This window comes from Lutra lutra, chromosome 15 (assembly GCF_902655055.1).
Source record: "Lutra lutra chromosome 15, mLutLut1.2, whole genome shotgun sequence".
Taxonomy (NCBI): domain Eukaryota; kingdom Metazoa; phylum Chordata; class Mammalia; order Carnivora; family Mustelidae; genus Lutra; species Lutra lutra.
In genome coordinates this window covers 60,017,955-60,040,371 of record NC_062292.1, presented here as the reverse complement: position 1 = coordinate 60,040,371, position 22,417 = coordinate 60,017,955, and the positions used below count along the sequence as shown (strand labels likewise).

General features: G+C 38.9%; 1 protein-coding gene across 2 annotated transcripts; it reads right to left on the bottom strand.

The window, feature by feature from the left end:
* Window positions 1-935: 935 nt before the first annotated feature.
* BROX (BRO1 domain and CAAX motif containing) lies at window positions 936-22,227 on the bottom strand. 2 transcript variants are annotated; one of them, XM_047704279.1, is made up of 13 exons: window positions 22,090-22,227; window positions 20,030-20,146; window positions 17,281-17,387; window positions 16,843-16,939; window positions 12,539-12,634; window positions 11,387-11,459; window positions 9,946-10,051; window positions 8,947-9,036; window positions 7,361-7,446; window positions 6,314-6,395; window positions 5,670-5,820; window positions 4,616-4,775; window positions 936-3,413 (listed from the first exon to the last, which is right to left on the bottom strand). In XM_047704279.1, exons 2-13 carry the CDS (start codon window positions 20,128-20,130, stop codon window positions 3,327-3,329), a joined length of 1,236 nt encoding a protein of 411 aa, XP_047560235.1. In that variant the 5' UTR covers window positions 20,131-20,146; window positions 22,090-22,227; the 3' UTR covers window positions 936-3,326. The 2 variants fall into 2 exon arrangements, with proteins under 2 accessions (XP_047560235.1, XP_047560236.1); XM_047704280.1 differs by lacking the exon at window positions 22,090-22,227 and adding an exon at window positions 21,598-21,738.
* Window positions 22,228-22,417: the final 190 nt, after the last annotated feature.

The following is a 22,417-nucleotide window of genomic DNA, read 5'->3' as shown; positions in this document are numbered from 1 at the left end:
CTTCAGTTTACTAAAACATTTTAAAGATAAAGATGTAGGCGGCACCTGGTGGGTCAGTGGGTTAAGCACCTGCCTTTGCCGGGGTCATGATCTCAAGGTCCTGGGATCCAAGCTCTGCGCTCCCCGTGGGGCTGTGCTCAATGGAGAGTCTGCTTCTCCTTCTCCCTCTGCTCCTCTCCCCGACTTGTGCTCAAATAAATAAAATCTTTAAAAATAAAAATGTAAATTCTAAGCAAATTACTCAAATATCAAGCCTTTAGACACAAAATTATGCTAAGCCAGATGACATTCCAAGTTTTCTTTTTAAGATTTTGAGAGTGCACAAGGCGGGGCAGAGGGGGCCTGGCAGAGGGAGAGGGAAAAATAAGACTCCTCACTGAGCAGGAACCCAGGACCCTGGGATCACGACCTGAGCGGATGGCAGATGCTTAACTGAGCTACCCAGGCGCCCCCAAAATTTTTTATACACATATTAAGAGATTTAAAAAATGTGGTATTTTCTAAAGCACACTCTGGAAAATAAAGAAAGATTTCCGAATGGGGTTTTATGTCTCAGTACATTTATAGCTCAAGTTTCCAAAGCACAGAGTTTAGTGCAGAGCACTGCTCGGCCACAAGGACTGGCTCTCTAGCCCAGGTTCCCATAGGACACACCACCGCGCTGCACCGGGTAATGCAACAAGGAAGGTAGATACAGGCCAAATGAATTCCTACTTTGAGATTCAGAGGTGGTAAGTACCAATAAACATAAATAGAAACCAGATAGGTTGAGGAATGTTGGATAGTTAATGAACTCACGTGACGTAAAGCACCCGATGCATGTGTGTCTGTCATCTGAAAACGTTACTGTGAAGAATTAGGGGTTTTGTGTCCTATTAATGGTTACTGGTTTAATAAATGTAAAAATACTTGTCAAAAAACAAAATCCCGATGAATTTGTAAGTAAAATTACTTTTATTTTCATAAATAAAAAGATAATTCATTATATAAACAACACTTTTAGCGGAGTATGTTAACTGTCATTATCCAGTTTAACTAAGAATGAAATGTACGCATAGTTAACACAAAGTTACATCCCTCTACAGCTTTCATGCAACTGCTTTACATCTGTTAACTTCCAAAAATCTCCAACACCATTTTAAAGAATATGATAAAAATGGGGAATTCTAGTCACAGAGCGTCACTTATGCTGAAGTCAACACGGTATTACTTGCTCAGGTCGAAGCTGCCAATTACTGACTTAAAGGAACACCAGTATTTTCTGCATTTTACAGAAGCACTGACCACATGACGCGTTTTCATGCCACATATGGTGGTATGATTCACAAAAATGTCGATGTGAAAATTCGGTTAACTAGGTTAGTATGCCCTAGTACCCGAGAGAAACAGTTCCCACAGGCCAAGAGCAACAAGTGGGCATCAAGTACTAAAGTTCTGTCAGTAAATGGCACACCGCAAACCAGTGACTTTGTAGCACACAAAATACAGTGAAACTTAATTAAAATATTTTTTCTCTACACAGCGAAATAAAATTAAATGTCTGGTTATTATTCCACTTATTGGACTCTGCAGCTTCAAATATTAACTGTTACACAGCAAGGGGTAATTAGCATCTCCGCATATTTAAAAAAAAAAGAACCCTCACTGATACTATTTTCAAGAGTGAAAACTGATTTAAAGTAATCATTTATTTGAACACAATACTGATTCAGACAGGCATAATCTATTTTTTCTTTTTAAGTTTTTTTTTTTGTTTTTTTTTTTTTTAGTAATCTCTACACCCAGCGTGGGGCGTGAACTCACAACCCTGAGATCGAGTCGTATGTTCCACTGACTAAGCCAGCCAGGCACCCCTATTTAGTCTTCATAATGAAATGTTTATTACTATTTAAATACTTTACGCAGATTCTACTTATTTGTCACAGGACTGCAGTGAGGATTCAATGGTTCATCCATGATCAGTGTTTAGCAGAGGGCCTGGCAGATAGTAAGCTCCTGATGTCCACTACTATTATTTCTATTAAGTGAACCAATCAGTCATTTATGATAGGAAAATCAGCTAACACCCCAGAAGAATAATCAAAAGATAAACCTACAGATGTGTGACTTTTGTTAAAAGTATTATGCATCCACTATTTCCCAGGTTTGTGTATATGCTAAACTAATGACTTCAATATTACGAGCTATTTTTAAGATCATACTGTATGTTTGCTCTTTAAGTTTTTGTTACGGCCTCTGGCCTAAAGCAATACAATTTGGATAAGACATGTGTATTAGAAAACCATATAGAAACAATGTACACTGAAGTCAGGTAACAAAGGCATTTCACCATAACTTCTGTTGCCAAAATGTAGTTACCAGTGTAATTCAGGACAACCTACCTCCATTTAGGTTTCAAATTTCTTCTTTACATCATGCATTATCTTACTTCTGCAAAAACATTTTCCTTCTTTGTTCATTAAGAGCTGTCACAAAGTTCTGTCCTCTAAGTAAAAAAAACCTACTAGGAAAGGTACTTGTAAAAATCATTGTAGGTTCATTGAGATTGAAATAAAGTGCAAGGCTACCAGAATAAGAGTATGTACCTTTTTTTTTTTTTTTTTTGGCTAAGATTTATTTATTTGAGTTATTTGTATGTCCAACATGGGGCCTGAATTCAGAACCCTGAGATCAAGAGTTACATGCTCCCCGCCACTGAGACAGCCAGTTGCCCCTGGGGTAAGTTCTTAAATGGTCTCAAAATACTTATAAACACTGATTTTCGAACAAATTATCGCTTCTTATATATGTGAGGGATTTGGTAGAAGATTTTCTGATCTTCAACTGTAAATAACTTTTCTACCAGAAAAGATAACAGACTCAGAGCATAAGTCTGTGTGACAACATAATGGTGAAGGGGGAAAACCTCTCCGTTAAAAACCAACTCCTCTCATTCTTCTGGTATCAAATAAGAGAAAGGAAAATAAACTTTTTGTGTGTGTGAAGACAGAAAAACATACCTGAAACCACGTGATTCTGGCCTATATTAACCAGAAACTTATTACTACCCAGAGTTCAGAGACAAAAACCAACAACAAAATAGGCCCTTCAGAGACATAATAAAATCTTTTACATGTTGTCCTGATTAAAAAGGCGTCTGGAAACAAAGCATGAAAAAACTCTACTACATTAAAAATCAAGAACAAATAAACTGAAGGCAGATTTCCCTCTGAATGTACTAAATCATTCTACAGGCTTCAGAGGAAGCATTTCAAGAAATATGAAGTTCCATGGTTTCTCTTAGCTACCAGTAAAGAAATTCAAAGTGCCCATTTTCTCAATGTACTTTAAGAGATATAGCATCCCGTGTCCTTCTGAGGTTTGATATCTGGTTCTTTCACAGGTTTCACCACTTCTTCTGGTCTGGGTTTGGCCTAGGGAGAAAGAGAAACACAGCGGTAAGTACATAAACTAAGAATTGAAAAACAAACATTAGATCTTTTCCACCTTAGACTTCTAAGAGATGCTGTATTAAATTACACAATACTGAGATTAACAATGCTGTTCCAGAAGCTACGTGTATCAATTCAAGACGTAATCGGGAAGCAACATTTCAGTGAAGATGAGACCCTAGATGGGTAGGCAAACATCAAGCTAATGGTGCTCTTCCTCTTTCTGATGAGGGAGAAACTGAGCGATGAATCTGTGTACACGGAACTCTTCTAAGTTTGAAAATACCTCATGACAGTAACAGGCTACCTCGTACAGCATTACTTTAGAGGCTGAGCAGGATAAAAAGTCATTTTATTTTATTTTTTTAAAAGATTTTATTCATTTATTTATTTGATAGAGATCACAAGTAGGCAGAGAGGCAGGCAGAGAGGAAAGGGGGAGCAGGCTCCCCACTGAGCAGAGAGCCCGAAGCAGGGCTGGATCCCAGGACCCGGGGATCATGACCTGAGCAGAAGGCAGAGGCGTTAACCCATTGAGCCACCCAGGCACCCCAAGATAGTCATTTTAATAATAGTTTCAGAATTGGGAGGAAATTATATTTTAAAAAATTATATTATAAAATTACCTAAAAACATTTCAGGAAGGAGCTATGGCTGCAAATTAATTCCCACCCCTTTTTTTCAGACGCCTCCTCTTCTGGCAGTCAAACCTCAAATGTTCCACTTAATCTACTATCTGACTTAGCACACCTAGATGTACTTAGATATAACTGAATAAAAGCAGTCTTATTTTACTGCTGGATGATTTCATGGAATGTTGAAATTAGATCAAATCTTCAAATACCCTGAGGCATGCAAAATCCAAAACACAGCATTGCTATAGCAATACAAACATGGACGAGCCATCTGTTTCAGACCTTTTCTCCCACACTCTTCTTAAAGGAGGCTCTTAGAAACTACAGAGAGGCAAGATAAGGTGTTTGAAAACAACTTCAATTATGCAGAAAATCAGAAGATGATTAAGGCCTAGAGATCTTATTATCTCTGAGAGAGTTCAACAACACATTACACAAACACTGCAGGTAGCTCATTTAACGCTCAGACAAACGTATACATCTAAAATGCTAATTCTGAACTCTCTTCTCGAACTTCTGTGAACAAATGGAAGAAAGCCAATCTCATACACTGTCATCCTTGGGTCTTTTGGTGAGATCAAATGCGGCCAGCGTGTCTGGTGTCCAGTGTGCACTTGTAGGAGGAAATTCGAAAGGCACAGGCTCTACGAGACCGTAATTTGCTTTGAGTTCCAGTTGTGGAGCTTCGGTTGGAATTTTTTGAAAGTAACTGCAAAAAGCAATTTAAAAAGCAATTCATTCATTCAACTACTTGAGCGTCTACTATGTTCAAGGCCCTGTGTGAGAGAAAGACAGTAATGATGGGCAAGACAGACAAGATTTTCCTGCCTCGTGCAGTTTGCATGAGCAGACGAAACAGGAAAACTTGTCAACAACAATGCACCATAACTGAAGCTGTGACAGATGCTGTACACTGTAAGAACACGAAAGAGGGGCAACTAACCCCCATGTTAGGGGGCAGGGGTGGTTCAGGAATGCTTTCCAAAAGAAGGGACGGAAGTTATACTAGGTATGTTTAAGCAAGTAAAAGAGCTCAGTGTGACCAAATGCAGGACATGAGCGGAAGAACGTAAAGAGATCCAAGCGGGGACAAAACTGCTTCCCCCGGTCCACACAGGTGGTTGTCTACAGTTTGAACAATGTGGAGTTAACAATGGAAAACTGTTTGATAGGACTAGGCAGGACTGACAGAAAACCCATTTCCCTGCTTTAGAGAGAGCTGCAACCGGAATGAGATGAATATGCGAAGGGAGCAGAGAAGCCATCTCTAACATGTGGGGAAGAAACGGCAGGGAGGCAAAGTGAAGAGAGAATTAAGACACTGTAAGTGAGCTACATGTTAATAACTGATGTTTAATTTTTAGAATCTGCTTTTATATATCATCATCAGAAGTAGAATAAAGTCAGGTCCAACACAAGGGAACTTTACTACCAATTTAAGGAGAATATCAGAGCTAAAGTTAAATGCAATCTGACATAAAATCTTTGGGGGCAGAGACTAACAGAAACTGTATGATTACTAACACAATGTAAATACTTAAACATTATAAATACAAGTATATACCATATTAATATTACGAAAATCATACGGAGCTGTACCCACATGAATCCATTTTCTCTCTGACACTTCTCTAGGGTGTTCTTCACAAGATTTCCAAGTTTCCTGAAGAATAAGTGTCCTGAAGGTTTGACCGTTGGGCCGGGTCCTTTGGTTTCTCCATATTCTTTGCACAATGCTTCTGCCTTGGCATAAACTGCATGTGAAAGGGAAAATCATTGGATTATAATCAGTTACTGACCATACTAAAAAGGCTCTGAATCGCACGATAGGAACTTCCCTGCACCTGACCTGGTCTGACAGCAATAGCAGCACTAGTGTAAGGGGGAGTAAGTGTTTTCTACAGATTTTTTGGCTTTTGAAACTTTGTTTCTCTCTCTCTCCAGTTCCCTTCTCTTTCATGAAATCAGCCAAAATCTCTTGTAACTGGTTATTTCCTTTTAGGATGAAACGTGTTTTTCAGGGGCGCCTGGGTGGCTCAGTGGGTTAAGCCGCTGCCTTCGGCTCAGGTCGTGGTCCCAGGGGCCTGGGATCGAGCCCCGCATCGGGCTCTCTGCTTGGCCAGGAGCCTGCTTCTCTGCCTGCCTCTCTGCCTGCCTGTGATTTCTGTCTGTCAAATAAATTAATAAAATTAAAAAAAAACGCATTTGTTTTTCAAAAGGGAGTTAGTGTTCTGGGGGGATACGTACATTTCTCTGCTTCTTGGAGGGACCTAACTGCTTCACCACATTTATCTCCGGCCAACAAGGTCTGACCGTGGTAACAGTGAGCCTGATGGAGAAACAAATTCTTGTTCATTCTCACCCAAACGATGCCTTCTGCGATCACTGTTTTCCATGCGCATCAGATGAACGAGCGCCTCTGTCCACTGTTGAAGTACCAATGCAACCCCTTACACTCCTTTACTTGAATAAGCCTCCCCCAATCACTGTTAGTATAAAAAGTGGGATTAAGCCAAGCTTTGAGCCAAACGAACTTTCTAACTACAGGCTGAGAGCAAAAAGTATTTCTGAATAATGAAATCTGTTTCTACAATCCAGGCACAGCAGATAAAGGAGGGAAATTGCAGTGCTAATGCAGAAGGAGAGGAAGGGAGGATTCTACGGTTGATGACTAAACAGTTTTCAAGAGAAATGTTATCAGCCTGCAGTGTGCCTTGCTCTCTCTTTAAATGCCTGTATCAAAGGCAAGGACTGCAAATGGTCCAACGCTGTATGCTTGAAGACAGATTTTTAAGGTATAAAAAATAAAATATCAACCTGGATCCAAAAAAAGTGTTTGATTATCTCTCACATGATATTCTAACCAACAAAAAGTAAGTTTGCTTAATGGGTGTTAAGAGACTGATAAGTAACTCCTCAAAGAGGGCTTATTAATGGTTCTGCACAGATCTAGGGGACATACTGGATGGTATGCCTTATGATTAGAATCAGTAAATACCTTCTTCAATGTCCAAGATGAAAGGAGAGAATTCTCGTTAAGTAGGCGGAAGGTTCCGGCTTAAAAGTGGGTTTCGCTCAGACAGTAATTCCACTGCTATAACCCAGTTCTACAATTCTACATCATCTATTTCCACCCACTTCAGCTCACAATGGCTGCACTGTCCGTCACCATTTACTGAGAGCTGTCTGTTATTTGTAAAATGCTAATTAAGAGTCTGAGAAGATGACAGACCTAGCACTCAAGGGGCTGGGAAGACAGTAATTCACATTGTTTTTCAGGTTACAAATACTTACATAAGCTGTATAGAAACACATTTTCAATTGAAGATACTTTCTCCATTTAGCAGAATACGCAGGCTCCAAACTGGATAAAGTATGATCTAAAGTTACATTTTAAAAAGCAAAATATAATTTCACCCTGATTCACTAGAAGACTTTTAGATCATGTGTTCAGATGCTAATAGCAGAATGCCATTCAAGTCTAAAACTCAAGCATTTACACATTTTCCCAAAAAACTTTGTTTTAATTTTCCCATAACTGTATTTTAACTACATAATAAGGTTGTTTAAATACCACGGCACATCTTTTTGATGGTAATATAACAAGTTTAAGATAATGGTAACAACAGAACTTCAATATAAATACAAATTATATATTGTTTTACTGTTTTCTTAAAATTATATAACACAGCAATGTGTAGTGTGGTCACCCAAGACAGAGACACGGACACTCTCCTTACTGGTCCATCCCCGCAGCACTGAATCTTGCCTAACACAGACACGCACATCCTGCCAGCTTCTCTCTAACCCATTTCTCTTCCACTCCCCACTTCACTGTCTTTGTCGATGCTTCCATCACTTCCTCCACACACTATAATCGCTTCTCAATGTAAGTGGGGTCAGCCTAGTAGTCCTTCACCAAGCAAGCCCATTTCTCATCTTACAATTAGAGGAACCTTTCTTAAATTCAAATCCAATCAGATTTGCTTCCTATCTATTAATGGGTCCCAATTATCTCCTGAATAAAAACCAAATTTCTTAGATAGGCTTACACATGCATACTTTCTTAACCTTTTCTCCTATCACCCTGTGTTTCAGCTAAGACATCTGTTTAAAGGTCCCGAAGGTGCTGAATTCTTTCTTATCTCTGACGTACTACAGAATGTTCTACTCTTCCATATGGCAAAGCTTCCTAGCAAACTTAGAACTTCTATTTATGTTTCAAAGTCAGGCTCAAACGCCACCTTCCCCTAGACAATCTCCTCCAGCATGCCTAGATCCTTTTGGTTTTCATTACGCTGCTGTAATAACATCTTATTTTATGCTGTGATAATGTGGCTATGTGTTTGCTTCCTTCCCCATACAGTGAATCTCTTCTACTGATCTTTGTATAGCTAGCAACTAAAATAGTAATCATCCCATACATAGAAACAAATGCTTGTTTCCTAAATAAGTGAATGAAAAGAATAATGGGCTAATGAGAAAACCAGAGTTCTAGTCCCAACTTCATGCCTAGTAACCGTTAAATTACAGGTTGGTTAATTCTCTGGAGCTCAGTTTCTTTAATGACAGCAAATGTAAGGTTATTGTTAAGGTAAAAGAAAACTTCAAAATTAAAACACCTGTATAATTATTACATATAACTTGTTAAAAAGCACTGCACTGTCCTTTACGTTAAAAGTTACTAAAAGTTACGTAGCACATTAACTGAACAGTCCTCATTCTTTGAAACAACGTAATAAAATAACGTGGTATTATTCCAGTTTCGCAAATGGTCAAACAGTCTGAGAATCTTGTAGTTTTGCTTGTTCCCTATTAAGCCAAGAGTTTAATCTGAAAATCTGAAGACTAAAAATACAACAAAAGAATTATAAACTTACCAGCTTTTTGATAGAAGTTGGCAGTTTCATACGCCAGTGCGGCAATCAGTCCCGGAGCGTGCTTCAGTTCAATGGCTCGAGCGATTGTTACTGTAACCAAAGCACAATAAAGTGAATTGTAATTAAGTTTACTTGCATTAAATTCATTATAATAGCAAAAGACAGCCCAACGATCTATTTGGAATTTTAATAGTTTGTTAAGAATTTTAACATGAAAAGTTTAAGTGACAGAAAATGCAAACATAAACCAAAAACACTGAGCCTGCTGATTTTGATACTGTTTCTTTAAATCACTAGCCAATTACTAGCTAATCACAAAAAATTACTACTACTAAAACAAACACTTCCAGGACACTCGAATTTAAAAGAGAAAAACAAAAAGCCTACAAAGTTTCTTTACTGGTTTTACTGGAGTCTTCATTTATTTCCCGCCACTAAAAGATGAAGATTTAAAGGCAAGCCAAGCAGTGCCAGAGGAAAAAGAGTGAGCAAGGCAGAGAGGGAAAAAGGAGTTACAGAATTAATCTGATGTTGTCAGAAATGGCATGACATCAAAATCCTTTTTAAAAGAGCCAATAGGGGCGCCTGGGTGGCTCAGTCATTAAGCATCTGCCTTCGGCTCAGGTCATGATCCCGGGGTCCTGGGTTCAAGCCCCACATTGGGCTCCTTGCCTGGCGGGAAGTCTGCTTCCCCCTTTCCCACTCTCCCTGCTTGTGTTCCCTCTCTCACTTCTCTCTGTTAAAGGAAGAAAACAAACAACCCCCCAACTTTAAAATAAATAAATAAATAAATGAAAATAAAGGAGCCATTAAACTGCAAGGCCTTTTCCTGCTAACTATCCATGAAGGCAAACGCTGAGGGTGAAGTTGTTCCTCACAATAAATTTCTCAAATGTGAGACTCAAATCAAGCTAATTCTGATTTAAGGAAAAGAAAGAATCAGATGCCACTAGAAATTTCTCTAAAAAAAAAAAAAAAATCTTACAATATGTAGGATACCTTCTTGAGCTTCAGCCTGACACTGGACAACATAAGCTTCTAGTAGTCGTGCCTCTAAATCCCTCCCCTTTTCTGCAGGTGTAATAAGCTTTGGGATATGACTTTCCTGAGAGAGAAAGAAAAACAACAAAGAAGCCACATTTTATTTTAACCCAGTTGTTAGAGATGAACAAAAATGGAAGACATTCAATTTGGAGATTGATCAGAAATTTAGGGGGTGCCTAGCAGGCTTGACCAGTAGAGCAAGTGCCTCTTGATCTCACGGTTTTGAGTTCAAGCCCCACCTTGAGTGTAGAGATGACGTAAAAATAAGATCCTGGGGTGCCTGGGTGGTGCAGTCAGTTAAGTGTATGACCCTTGGTTTCAGCTCTGGTTGTGATCTCAGAGTCCTGAGATCGAGCCCTCTGTCAAGCTCCGTGGCTCAGCATGGAGTCTGCTTGGGTTTCTCTCTCCCTCTACCCCTCCTCTCCCCTCCTCTTTCCACCCCCCTAAAATAAATAAATCTTAAAAATAAGTAAATAAAATTAAAATTAATAAAATCTTTTTTAAAAGGTCTTTAAGAAAAAAAATCCTAAACAGAATAAATTCAGGGCACCAAAACTGTGTAAAAAAGGAGCAGTATTTAGCTTCTAGAGAACAAAAGATCCTGTATACTAAAATTTTTAAAGCTTCTCATACGCCTCTGCAAAACTTGGGTCAAAATAGATAGCACAGATATGCAAGCTACATTTTCATCTTTGGAAATGTTTAACTGCAACAGTAACCAAAGCTCTCTTTTGCATGACTGCTGGAATTACTCATTCATATTAACAACTGTAGAGAAGAGGTCTACAATTCTGTTAACTCAGAATCACAGGTTTTTAATCACTAAAAGCATCTTACTTCATCATGAGAAAACCCATCATTGGCCTCTGGAAGGTGTCTAGTAATTAGCAGTTTAACTAGGATAAGGTGTGGGTAATCCTGACTGTGAAATACATCAGTCTTTCTCCTAATTTCTTTTCCTGGAGATTTCATATAATTAGTTCCAACTGATTGCTCTCGGCTTTTCATGGAGATAGGGAATACACTCAAGTTCAGCTCTGCAGAACCATGATTTATCCTGGCAACTGCCACAGACCGCAATGGGAAATGTAAGAACCGTCAGATTTTCGTGGTTTGTTTTGTTTTTTTTTAATTTTTACCGAAGGGATACAAAAATAACCATTGAATTACAACTTGAATTTTGTAATTGTAAAATTCACTGATGACTTTCTAAAATGAAGACATCTGATATTCTGTAATTGGCTGCAATCACCAATAAAGTATTCACCCTAAGAAAAACAGCCTATACTAGGTTCTTTTTACAACGTGAAATAATTCCTAATCCCCCACCCCAAGAAAGAAGAAGTATTCAAGAACTAAAGTATGTCTTTATATTTTATTGTTATTATTATTTTACCTTTAAATGTTTAAAAATCCCCGCAGCAATTTTTAGGCTTCGATGGACTTCTTTCGCTTCATCTTCTGTTATGCTTAAAGATAGAGGTTACATTAGTTAGAGGATGAATCCTGTTTCTTGTACTAAAATCAACAACTAATGCATTATGATAAAACCAAATTAGTCATTTGTATTTCTTACCACTTGTTTTCTCCCTTTTAAAAAAATTTAATTTGGCACTTAAAAAAACAAATGCACATGAAAAATTATTTTTAATCAACAGAAGACACTACAAATGATAAAAAGGGAGACCCTGTCTATACGTTGAGACAAAGCCTTCTTGTTCCTTCCAGGTAATCTGTGCATTAAGCAAATGTAAAATATTCTACACCTAATACATGCACACATGTAAAAACACAATATTCACTATTCCATTCGTGCTTAATCATCTAATTACAGGTGATTTTACATCAGGACATATAATTCAACTTTATTTTACTTATTTTTTTTAAGATTTTTGAGTAACCTCTACGCCCAATGTGGGGCTCGAACTCACAACCCCGAGATCAAGAGTCGCGTGCTCCACCGATTTGAGCAGCTGGGTGCCCCCACCTTGTGTTTAAATGGCCGCATATCAGATGCACCACAGTTGGTAATTGCCAGTTTCGTACCGCTAATGCCCATTTTCACTATTATAAAAATTGCATCTTATTTCATTTCACAATTCTTGAATCCTTCGAAACAGCTTTCACATCTTTCTATCTCTTTTTCTGTGAGTTGCCTGTTTAAGTTGCTTGCTTATTTTCAAATGATTTGTTAGTCTTTTCCTTTCCTTTTCCATTATAAAAATAATTTGTCATGTGCATCGCAATTTTTCTGACCATCTGTCATTTGTTTTTTAATTTTGCTTACGGTACTTTTATGCAGTCAAATACTCTATTTTTTTCCTTTTCTTGGTTTGGGGTTTTATTTAGAAAGACCTTCCTCATGACAAGATTAATTTTTTTTTCCCTTTTAACAGTGGGCTCCATAATTGAGGCTTAAAATGCTATGAGTCAATCTTTCACTTTACAGAAGGGGTATTTTTAATCAATAGCCCAGACTTTTTAATAATGAATCTCCATTTATTTTAAAAATAACACATACATAGACAACCCTTCACTTTAGACTTACTTTTCTTTTCCAGCCAGTCTTGAAGCATATTTGGTATACCATAAAGCTACATTAAATCCCATGGAAATTAATTCAAAAACAGCATCCTGCTGGGCACTAGAATTAAAAACATGGGTGTCATTAAGTTCTGTCAATTACTGAGACTTTGCTAGGTGAAGCCCCCGTATATCCAATTCAAAATTATACAAGAACTATTTGCTAACTGGAAAATGAAGAAACCAGTCCTGTGTTTAATGACTAAAAATAATGGCCCGTAATAGTAAACATGAGAATAGCGGGTTCTCAAAGGTTACTGTGCACAGACTAGCTTTAAGAATACAAATGACAGGGACTCGACTCCAAAGGATCGGAAAAGTCTGGGAGAGGCCCAGAATCTACATGTTGAGTAAGTACCCAGTTGATTCTTGAGTGGGTGGTTCTTACACCAATTTAAAAGCAATGGAATTCAGAAGAGAAACTGTTTCAGGCTAGAACGATTAGAGAAGCTTAATGGTCGAGACAGTCTCTGAATTGTGCCTTGAAAGATGGCCAGAAGGGAGGCAGAAGGATACTCCAGGTAAGGGAATGAGGCTGTTAAAGCCCAAGAAAAGCATAAACATTTTTTCTGAGAGGAGTGACCCAACTAGTGTGATGCAGCAACACACGGTTTGTAGAAAGAAATCAAGGTCAAAAAGCCAAGCTGAAGTGAAACTGGTAGACTTTGAATGCCAAGCCAATCAGTATGGGTACCACAAGGAAAAGGTCTTACAAACATCTTATTTGTTTCCTTCAGATTCTATTACTAGATATGACACCAAGAGGATGGCAAGAACTTATTTAGCAAATAAGGTAATACTAATTCTTAATCATTCCTGTTTTGAAAAGAACCTGAGAATTTTTTATATATTACCTCATTTATCTCAAATGATGAAGAAGACAGAAGTAATAGCCTTCTTTTATATACATTATACTAAGATACAGAAAATTTACCCAAAGGGAAGACACTAGAATCATGGTCCCACCTTGTATTTTTTAAAGGCTTATTTATTTATTTGAGAGAGAGGGTACGTGCATGCTCACGCATTTGCAGGGGGTGGGGGCAGGGGAGACAGAGAGAGAATCTCAAGCAGACTCCCTGCTAAGCACGGAGCCTAGCGCAGGGCTGGATCTCAGGAGCCTGAGACCACAACCTGAGCCAAAATCAATCAAGAGCTGGATGCCTAACTGTCAGAGCCACGCAGGTGCCCCTCCACTCTGTATTTTGTATTTGACTGCTGCCTCATAAAAAGAATGGAGACAGGGAAACTTTTTAGATTAAAAAAAAGGAGTGGTGGTGTAAAACATTCACAGTTCAAAAATAACTTACGTACTATCCGGTTTAATATGTTACAATACACAAAAACACAAGTTATGTGTTTTTTAACGGAATACTTCACAAATTTGAGTGTCATCCTACCAAAGGGGCAATGCTAGTCTCTACGCTGTTCCAGTTTTAGTGATGTGCTGCCAAAGCGAGCACTAAACACACTTCTTAAAACAGCGTTACCCACGGAAGAAAACTGGAGGCCACAGTTTCATAGTTTATTCTTGGGATGCCTGGTGGCTCAGTAAGTGTCTGCCTTTAGTTCAGGTCATGACCCCAGGGTCCTGGGATTGAGACTCACATCAGCTCCTTGCTCAACAGGGAGCCTGCTTCTCCCCTTGCTTTTCCATCCTCTCTCTCTGACACATAAATAAATAACCTCTTAAAAAAAAACATTTTCATTCTTTTCAGCACTGAGAACTTTCAAATGAATTACATCTGGTAATTTGGTAGGCATATCTAATTTGTAAGTTTACCTTTAAATAAGACAATTTTGCTAATTTATATAAAGTCTCGTGAATAACTGTCTCCCTTTTTATCCTTCATTTATTTCAGTCTCACTTGCTCCCAAACACTCCATTTCTATTGTACCACGTCTTGGTAGTCAGAATACACATTGTTGAAAAAACATTTTCAGAACAGAATATATTCATAGCACACTTTTTACTGAATAAACAACAATCAAAGATAAAGCAACTTAAAAATCTTAGCTGTAGAGAATATTGGACGTCATTCCTAAAGGACTTCATCACCTAATATTTCATTGCCTCATAAAACTCGCTAAAAAAAAAAGCTGTCACGAGGAATCAAGATTTGGCATGGGGGGAAAAAGTGTCAAATGTATGTACTACAAAACACTTTACAATCTGCCAAAGTTTTGCGATGTGATAACGATAGAGGTTTGACTCTCAAAAACGTCTTTTTGAAGAAAAACATCCCTTAATTTTAGATAAAGTATAAAGGGATCACATAAAGAAACACATAAAACGAGGACTTGGAAAACCTTAATATCCCAGAATATTAAAATCTGGGAAGAATCCATAGTCCCCACCTTCCTATCAAATTTCTGAATTCTACATACAGTATTGCCAAGGAAGGAAGGAAACTAGCAATTTAGCACTTATCTTTTATATAGCTGGCATTATTTGAGTCACTTACCATAAATTTGCCTACTTCGTTTCTTTTTTTTTTTTAATTTTTTATTTTTTTCAGCATAACAGTATTCATTATTTTTGCACCACACCCAGTGCTCCATGCAATCCGTGCCCTCTACAATACCCACCACCTGGTGCCCCCAACCTCCCACCCCCCACCCCTTCAAAATTCTCAGATCGTTTTTCAGAGTCCATAGTCTCTCATGGTTCACCTCCCCTTCCAATTGCCCTCAACTCCCTTCTCCTCTCCATCTCCCCTTGTCCTCTATGCTATTTGTTATGCTCCACAAATAAGTGAAACCATATGATAATTGACTCTCTCTGCTTGACTTATTTCACTCAGCATAATCTCTTCCAGTCCCGTCCATGTTGCTACAAAACTTGGGTATTCATCCTTTCTTTCTTTTTTTTTTTTTTTTTTTTTACAGCTTTATAAACATATACTTTTATCCCCAGGGGTACAGGTCTGCCAATCGCCAGGTTTACACACTTCACAGCACTCACCATAGCACATACCCTCCCCAATATCCATAACCCCACCCCCCTCTCCCAAACCCCTCCCCCCATCAACCCTCAGTTTGTTTTGTGTGATTAAGAGTCACTTATGGTTTGTCTCCCTCCCAATCCCATCTTGTTTCATTTACTCTTCTCCTACCCCCTCAACCCCCCATGTTGCATCTCCACTTCCTCATATCAGGGAGATCATATGATAGTTGTCTTTCTCCGATTGACTTATTTCGCTAAGCATGATACCCTCTAGTTCCATCCACGTCGTCGCAAATGGCAAGATTTCATTTCTTTTGATGGCTGCATAGTATTCCATTGTGTATATATACCACATCTTCTTTATCCATTCGTCTGTTGATGGACATCTAGGTTCTTTCCATAGTTTGGCTATTGTAGACATTGCTGCTATAAACATTCGGGTGCACGTGCCCCTTCGGATCACTACCTACTTCGTTTCTTATAAAAGCCCTGTATCTGTAACCCCAACCCAGAGCTGAAGCAGGGGTTCACACAGAGACCTGAGACTGAATATGGAGCAATCCAAAGTCCACACTCCTTCCACTGCAATGCCTGTCCTGGGTCTCTCAGCAAGCTCCACTTCCTTCCCTTCTGACTTTACACAACTTTCTACAGCAAATTGACATCAGGATATGTGGTCATTTAAATAATACAATGGTGTTTAAAAAAAAAAAAAGTCCAATAAAAATTTAGCACCGTTATGATGTTTCCTGTTATAACCAGACCTCTTCTGATTAGTTTCAAATGAGTGATAAGAAAGTTCTGAGGCAAAATTTTTTAAAAGAGCAAAAACAGTGAAGAGAAATTACGAAGAAAATAAGACTATGACTCAAAAGAGTATTGAGCTGGGGTGGAACCAGGGACAAAGAGTAAGAAAGAGACTAACCAAAGACATCTGAACTATCCATCAGAAAAAACACTAGGTGAAAAGCAAAATTTTGATCTCCTTGAAGGAAGGCAAAGACTAAAAAAGACAGAGTAGGATTCCAAATTCCCAAACTGTTCTTTGTGTGTTATTAATAAAGCCAAGAGTGTTTAAGTCTAGTTAATATCTGTATTGATTATCTCAAAAAGAGATTTGGCCTAGGAGAAATAAATTATAAATTATATTTTTACTTAACAGAATGTATTAGTTTAGGTCAAATGTTTTTAACTAATTACCTGATAAGAGAAGATGCTGATCAGATCTAGTACTGTTTCTTCAAATACAGAGGCTACGGGTTAAACACTGGCTAAATAGTTACAAAAATGGCTTCTGTTTCGTACCGCCGGCTTTTGCCTACCTTGGAATCTGCCCCTGTAATGTATCAGTCCACTTGAAATTCTGAATATATCGTAACTTGCTTTCTTGGGTAGATTCATCCAATGAATTTACGAAACCTGTAAAAAGGTACAGCATTTCAGTTTTAGAAAAAATATCAAGTATTCTGTTTAGAAATTTTTTCAGATAATGACTTATCCAGATACCTGAAGAAAACTCTTAGCCCCTCTATCCCTTCTTTACCACATCTTCTTCTAAGGTAACATAATAGGAAGTATGTACACATTTAATTTTCAAAATGTTAGAAAGACCAAAATCACCCTAACATTTCTCACGTTTCTGAAACTCAAGTACTGAGATCAAAGAATACAGACCAGAAGACTAAACTATTCAAATTTGAAAAGCCTAAAAATTAAATGTGAATTTCTGCAAAGCTGTTAAGTTCTCATAAATAACTAACCTTGTAAAAGTGAAAAATAGGAATCTGATGCATTCTTCATCATTTCTGGATTACAGCTCAGATCAGTGAAGAGTTCAAGCAGTCGTGCTCTGGATGATCTCAAGTCACTTACAGGAGACAGAAATAGTCAAGAAATCTAAGTAAGCTGCATTGTGATGAATCTATGTAAAAGTGGCTTAAAAGTGTCCATTGTCAAAAGCTTTCAGATAACACACACACACACACACACACACACACACACGTCCTTGAAGGTTTTACTAAGGTATACACAGGATAAACTTAGTTAAGACTAACACTGGGGTAAGTGAAATTCTAGTAACAACTGTTTTACAAGTGGTACTAAAATAAACTCAGTCTCATCTAAGGGGCAAATCATGGATATAATTATGTAATAACAATATGCAGCAAGCTTTAATTTAAAAAAAAAACAAACACAAGCATGTAAGATGGGAGAAAGGAATTAAGAATGAGTAAATTAAACAGAGCAGTTCACAATAAAAGATATCTGAAAAATGGTAATTTAACCATTTAATGCTTATGCATCTCCTTAAAATTTCAAAACTTGACATTGTATCAATACACTTTATTAAGTAGGGAGCCCTATTTTTAAATTGCATCCTATAATTCAACATACACATCAAGAGCGTGTGAGAACACATGGTTACTACTCATTTTAAAAAGGCTCCCTGGTCTCCATTCTCCTTTACTTCTTCCCAGCAATAAATGTTGCAGATCCACCATTTCCTTCTTGAAATTCTCTTCTCCCTTTATTCCACTAACATTAAATTTCCCAGGATCTCCTCTTATCTCTAAAAGTTCCTTAAAATGTTTAGTCTTTGGCTTTCTGCCTTTCTTCCTTTTGAGGTCTTAACATCTTTACACCCAATCTGAGAGCTACATCATCAGCTCCAACTTGGTCGGGTTCCAGTTCCACATCTAATTTCAGAAGGCAACTTGCTTAATGAAGGCTCAGAAATTATTCTGCAGGACAATGATTGAAGACACTTGCATGTAAATGGTTAATAAAAGACTACACTTCGATTGTTAGCACCAAGAGACTTGGGACTGTACATCCAGAACTTAGTAGGTCCTGAGGATAAAGGACACACTCAAAGTTCTCTGTTGAATGAAAGAATACTAACATTTCAAATATTTTAAGACTTACAAGGCCTATCATGTAGCAGTGATGTTTAGAAGGAAGTGCAGACTTCATTTTAAATGGTCTGGGTGGAATGTTTACTCACTGGTACAAGTTCCATGAAGGCTTATTCCAAGAAAGTACATACCAACACTTACATACAGATTACCAGAAATGGGAGGGGCTACCTTATGAATTTGTCATTGTTGAGTTTTTTAACTAGAAGCTAGGCAAGAGTAATTCCTGGACCAGAAAAAAAGCTGAATTCTTAAAGCCTATTCTAGGCTCAAATAGTTTGGTGGTTATTTCCGGGGAGGCACTCAATCAACTGCAACCCAACTGTATAAACTTATACTCACCTTAAAATTAAAGAATTTCAGAAAAAAAAAGTACCTCAGAAATGTCTGTTTTAGGCTGTTCATTTTATAGATGAACAATGAGACCCAGAGAAGTTAAGTGACTTGCCCAGTATTACAGATAATTAAGCTGGGACCAACCTCTGTGAGTTTAAGATTAGGGGTTAGCAAATGACAACCTATAGCTTGTTTTGAACGGCTCTCAGCTTGTTTTTATAAAAATAAACAAATAAGAATATGCCAACGGCAGCTGTATATAGCCCCTCGAAGCCTAAAATGTTTACTACTCAGCTCTTCACAGAAGTTTGATGACTTCTGATCTAGATAAATAAGTCAGTTTTCCTATCTTTTGCTCCACTCCTTCTTTCCATAGAAAGTAGCAACACTCTCAATTTTCCATTATTGGTGCCATCAAGGTCTTGATCATCTAGGTTCTGTATTTCATACAGACTGAATCCTTTTCAACTTCCCAGAGCAAATTTCTGAACAGTTGACTCCTCCTTTGAAATATCTCTTTTGTTCTGATCTACTCACTACCCCAGAATAACATTTTTCTGTAAGAAATTATCTTCTTCTATCACTTCTTACAATCTAAATCAAGTATTAGCAAACCTTTTCCATAAAGAGGCTAAAAGTAAATATATGAGGCGCTGTGGTTCATAAATTCTCTGCTGATACTAACTACTCCACTCTGCTGTTGTAGAGGAAAGCAGCCAAAGGCAGCCAGAAACAATATATAAATGGTGTGATATGACATGGCTGTGTTCTAATAAAATTTTATTTATAAAAATAGGCAGTAGGAAAAATCTGCAGGACAGTTCACCAACTCCCAAACTGAGCCATAAACTCCAACTCAAGTCCCTTCTCCTATATGAACACTGCAAAGCCTATTCCAGCTTACCGGACTCTCTCCCTGCTCAGAACTCCATGAATTTATGATCCGGTTAATTAACAATATCCATATACAGCTCTGTGAAGTCTCTTGTACTGTTTTAATATATAGCTTAACTCTTTTATTGTGTTTGTTTTAGTCTCTCTGGGACTCACTAATCTAAAATTAAGGGCTGCAGTCTAGAAGGCTGCCAAACTTTAAATAATCTATTATTTCACTCTTCACAAGTCATTTGTAAGTTTATAAGGACTCTAAGGACGGGGCAATGTGCTACATACTTCTGTATTGCCCATGAAACCTAAATTAGTACCTTGTATGCAAAAGTGGCTCAAACAGTACTTGCTGAGATTGACTAAAACTAACCTGCAAATTTTTGAAGCAGCAGGGCCAGCAGCTACACCATAGTAGTTAAAAGTGACAGGAGCTGTGGCTTTTAATGGGTTCCTATGAAACCAATGTGTCATTTTCTCCAGCTGTTTCCTATAAATATAAAAGGAGATGTTTAAAAAATAAAAATAAAACATTTACTAACATAAACAGTATAAAAACAATTAAAAATTTACTAAGAATATACGTATGCATTTTAAAGTGTATACATATATATATACATATATATATGAGTAAGACATACACAGGTACAAATGACTCTTAATTAGACTGCTAAGGCTACTTTAAATAAATAGGTTTTAAATTAACTGTATTTCCAACACGGTGTTTTTGATGCCAATTTATTGGTTACAGCATGTGTTTCTATAATAAATACACTTTCCACAAAACAGTAACAAGCAGAATTTTCATGAATAAAAAAATCACAAAAAAATGACCAATAATTTCTATCGTATACACCCAAAATATTTGAAAAACTACCTAAGTGAAATGCCAACTTAAAAAATAGTCCCAAGGGCTTCTGGGTGGCTCAGCTGGTTAACTGTACAACTCTTGGTTTCCACTCAGGTCATGATCTCAGGATCCTGAGATCCAGCCCTGAGTTGGATTCTGCACCGAATGTGGAGCCTGCTTAGGATTCTCTCTCTCTCCCCTGCACGTAGTCTCTCTCAAATAAATAAATCAACCATTTAAAAAAAAAAAAAAAGTAAGTCCTACCCCTTTTTGGTTTTAAAAAAAAAAAAAAAAAAAAGCATGTCACTTGCCTAATAGTCCTTGGGAGATAATGCAAATAAAGAAAGGCCCAACGGAACACTTAAGTGTGGCAACTAGTTCCGGGAAATCATCGTCAAGAAAACCTGATAAGGTTTAATTAACTTAAAGGCATTATACAAAAACCGTGGGCTGCACCTTGAAATACCTCCTGGAGCACCTCCTTTAAAATAGTCACCTATTCCTGACAAAACCGATTTGGGAGAGCACCAGATACTCAATGCATTGTATATGTGCTGCGGGAGCGAGCACTACTCAACGCACCGTATACTCAAAGAAAAATCGAGTTCACTTATGGCTCAAAACATTTACGTTCTTTTAAGAACATATATAATCTTCTAAACACCCATGTAAACCAATTTTATAACATAAGTAAATTAATACTGCTTGTACGTGCACATACGTCAAGCCTTCTCGAGATAATGGCACACCGTACACTTGACTTCGGGGCAGCAAGTTTTCTACCAATAATACCCTTTTCAGGTGGATTTCCACTTCCCGGATGAACACGTCCGCAGCTCTGTACATCCTGACTTCGGGAACGAAGAGGGTAAGTACTGCACTGTCCGCCCCGGCCCCACCTTGCCTCTTTCTGAGACCTGCCATTCCCGTTTTCAGGAATTCAGAGAGAGAAAAGCGACACACCCAGCCGCAGGTGCAAGGTGCCCTGAGAGCCACCACCACAACGGTCGGATCGAAGCTGCCACCTCCCCTGCCTCCGATTACTGAAAGGGGTCCCCCACTCGCGAGGCCGGGGCCACCCAGACACCTACCTGCAAGCCACCCCAGAGCTCGGAGCGCCCACTTCCTGTTTACCGCCCAGCCTCTTCCTCCCGAGCCGCAAAGCTGGAGGCGGCGCGCGGCGACCCTGCGCAGGCGCCAACCCTGGCAGCCCCACATCCGAGCAGGCATTTTCTGGGAGAGCCGATGCTTTCCACCCGGGGTGGCGGCCACACAGCGGCCGAACAAACCCCCGTTTAGCTTGTAAGATCCCCGGCGGCCAGTGGAGACGCCGGCAAGGGTATTCGGTCGAGTCCAGCTGTTAATACGACCGACTCGCGGGGCCAACATGCATTTTCTTTCTTTCGTTTGTTTCAAGGCCTTAGAAGGAGACTTTTTTGGATCACTATCCGGGAGTCTGTGAAGACTGAAAACGCGTGTAAAAGCCGGGCGGGGTGGGGGGGGAACCCTATCGCTTGGGACTCCAGGATAACGCCAGGGGTAGGCGTGTTACTGGGAAACGCCCATTCTCATGACAAACTTACCGGATTTGTCAGAAATCTGTGTAGCAGTCCTCCTCGGGGAAGAAAGGGAATGTCCAAGTCCGCAAACGAGAAAGGGAGGGAGGCGGAGAGCCAGGAGAACCGGAGCGACGGGCAATCAGGCCTGCGTCGAGGCGGGGTCACGTGGCCCGGGCCGCCATGACAGCTACCGAGGCGGCAGAACGCGCTGCTTTGGGGCGGAGGCTTCGCGTGTTGCGGCCCCGTCGGAACGCTCCGTTCTTCAGCCCCGTCCTAGTTACTTTTCCCCAGCCTTTAATCGTGAGCTGCACTCTCTTTTCCTGAGAGGAAGAGAGAATGCGGCCGGGACTCC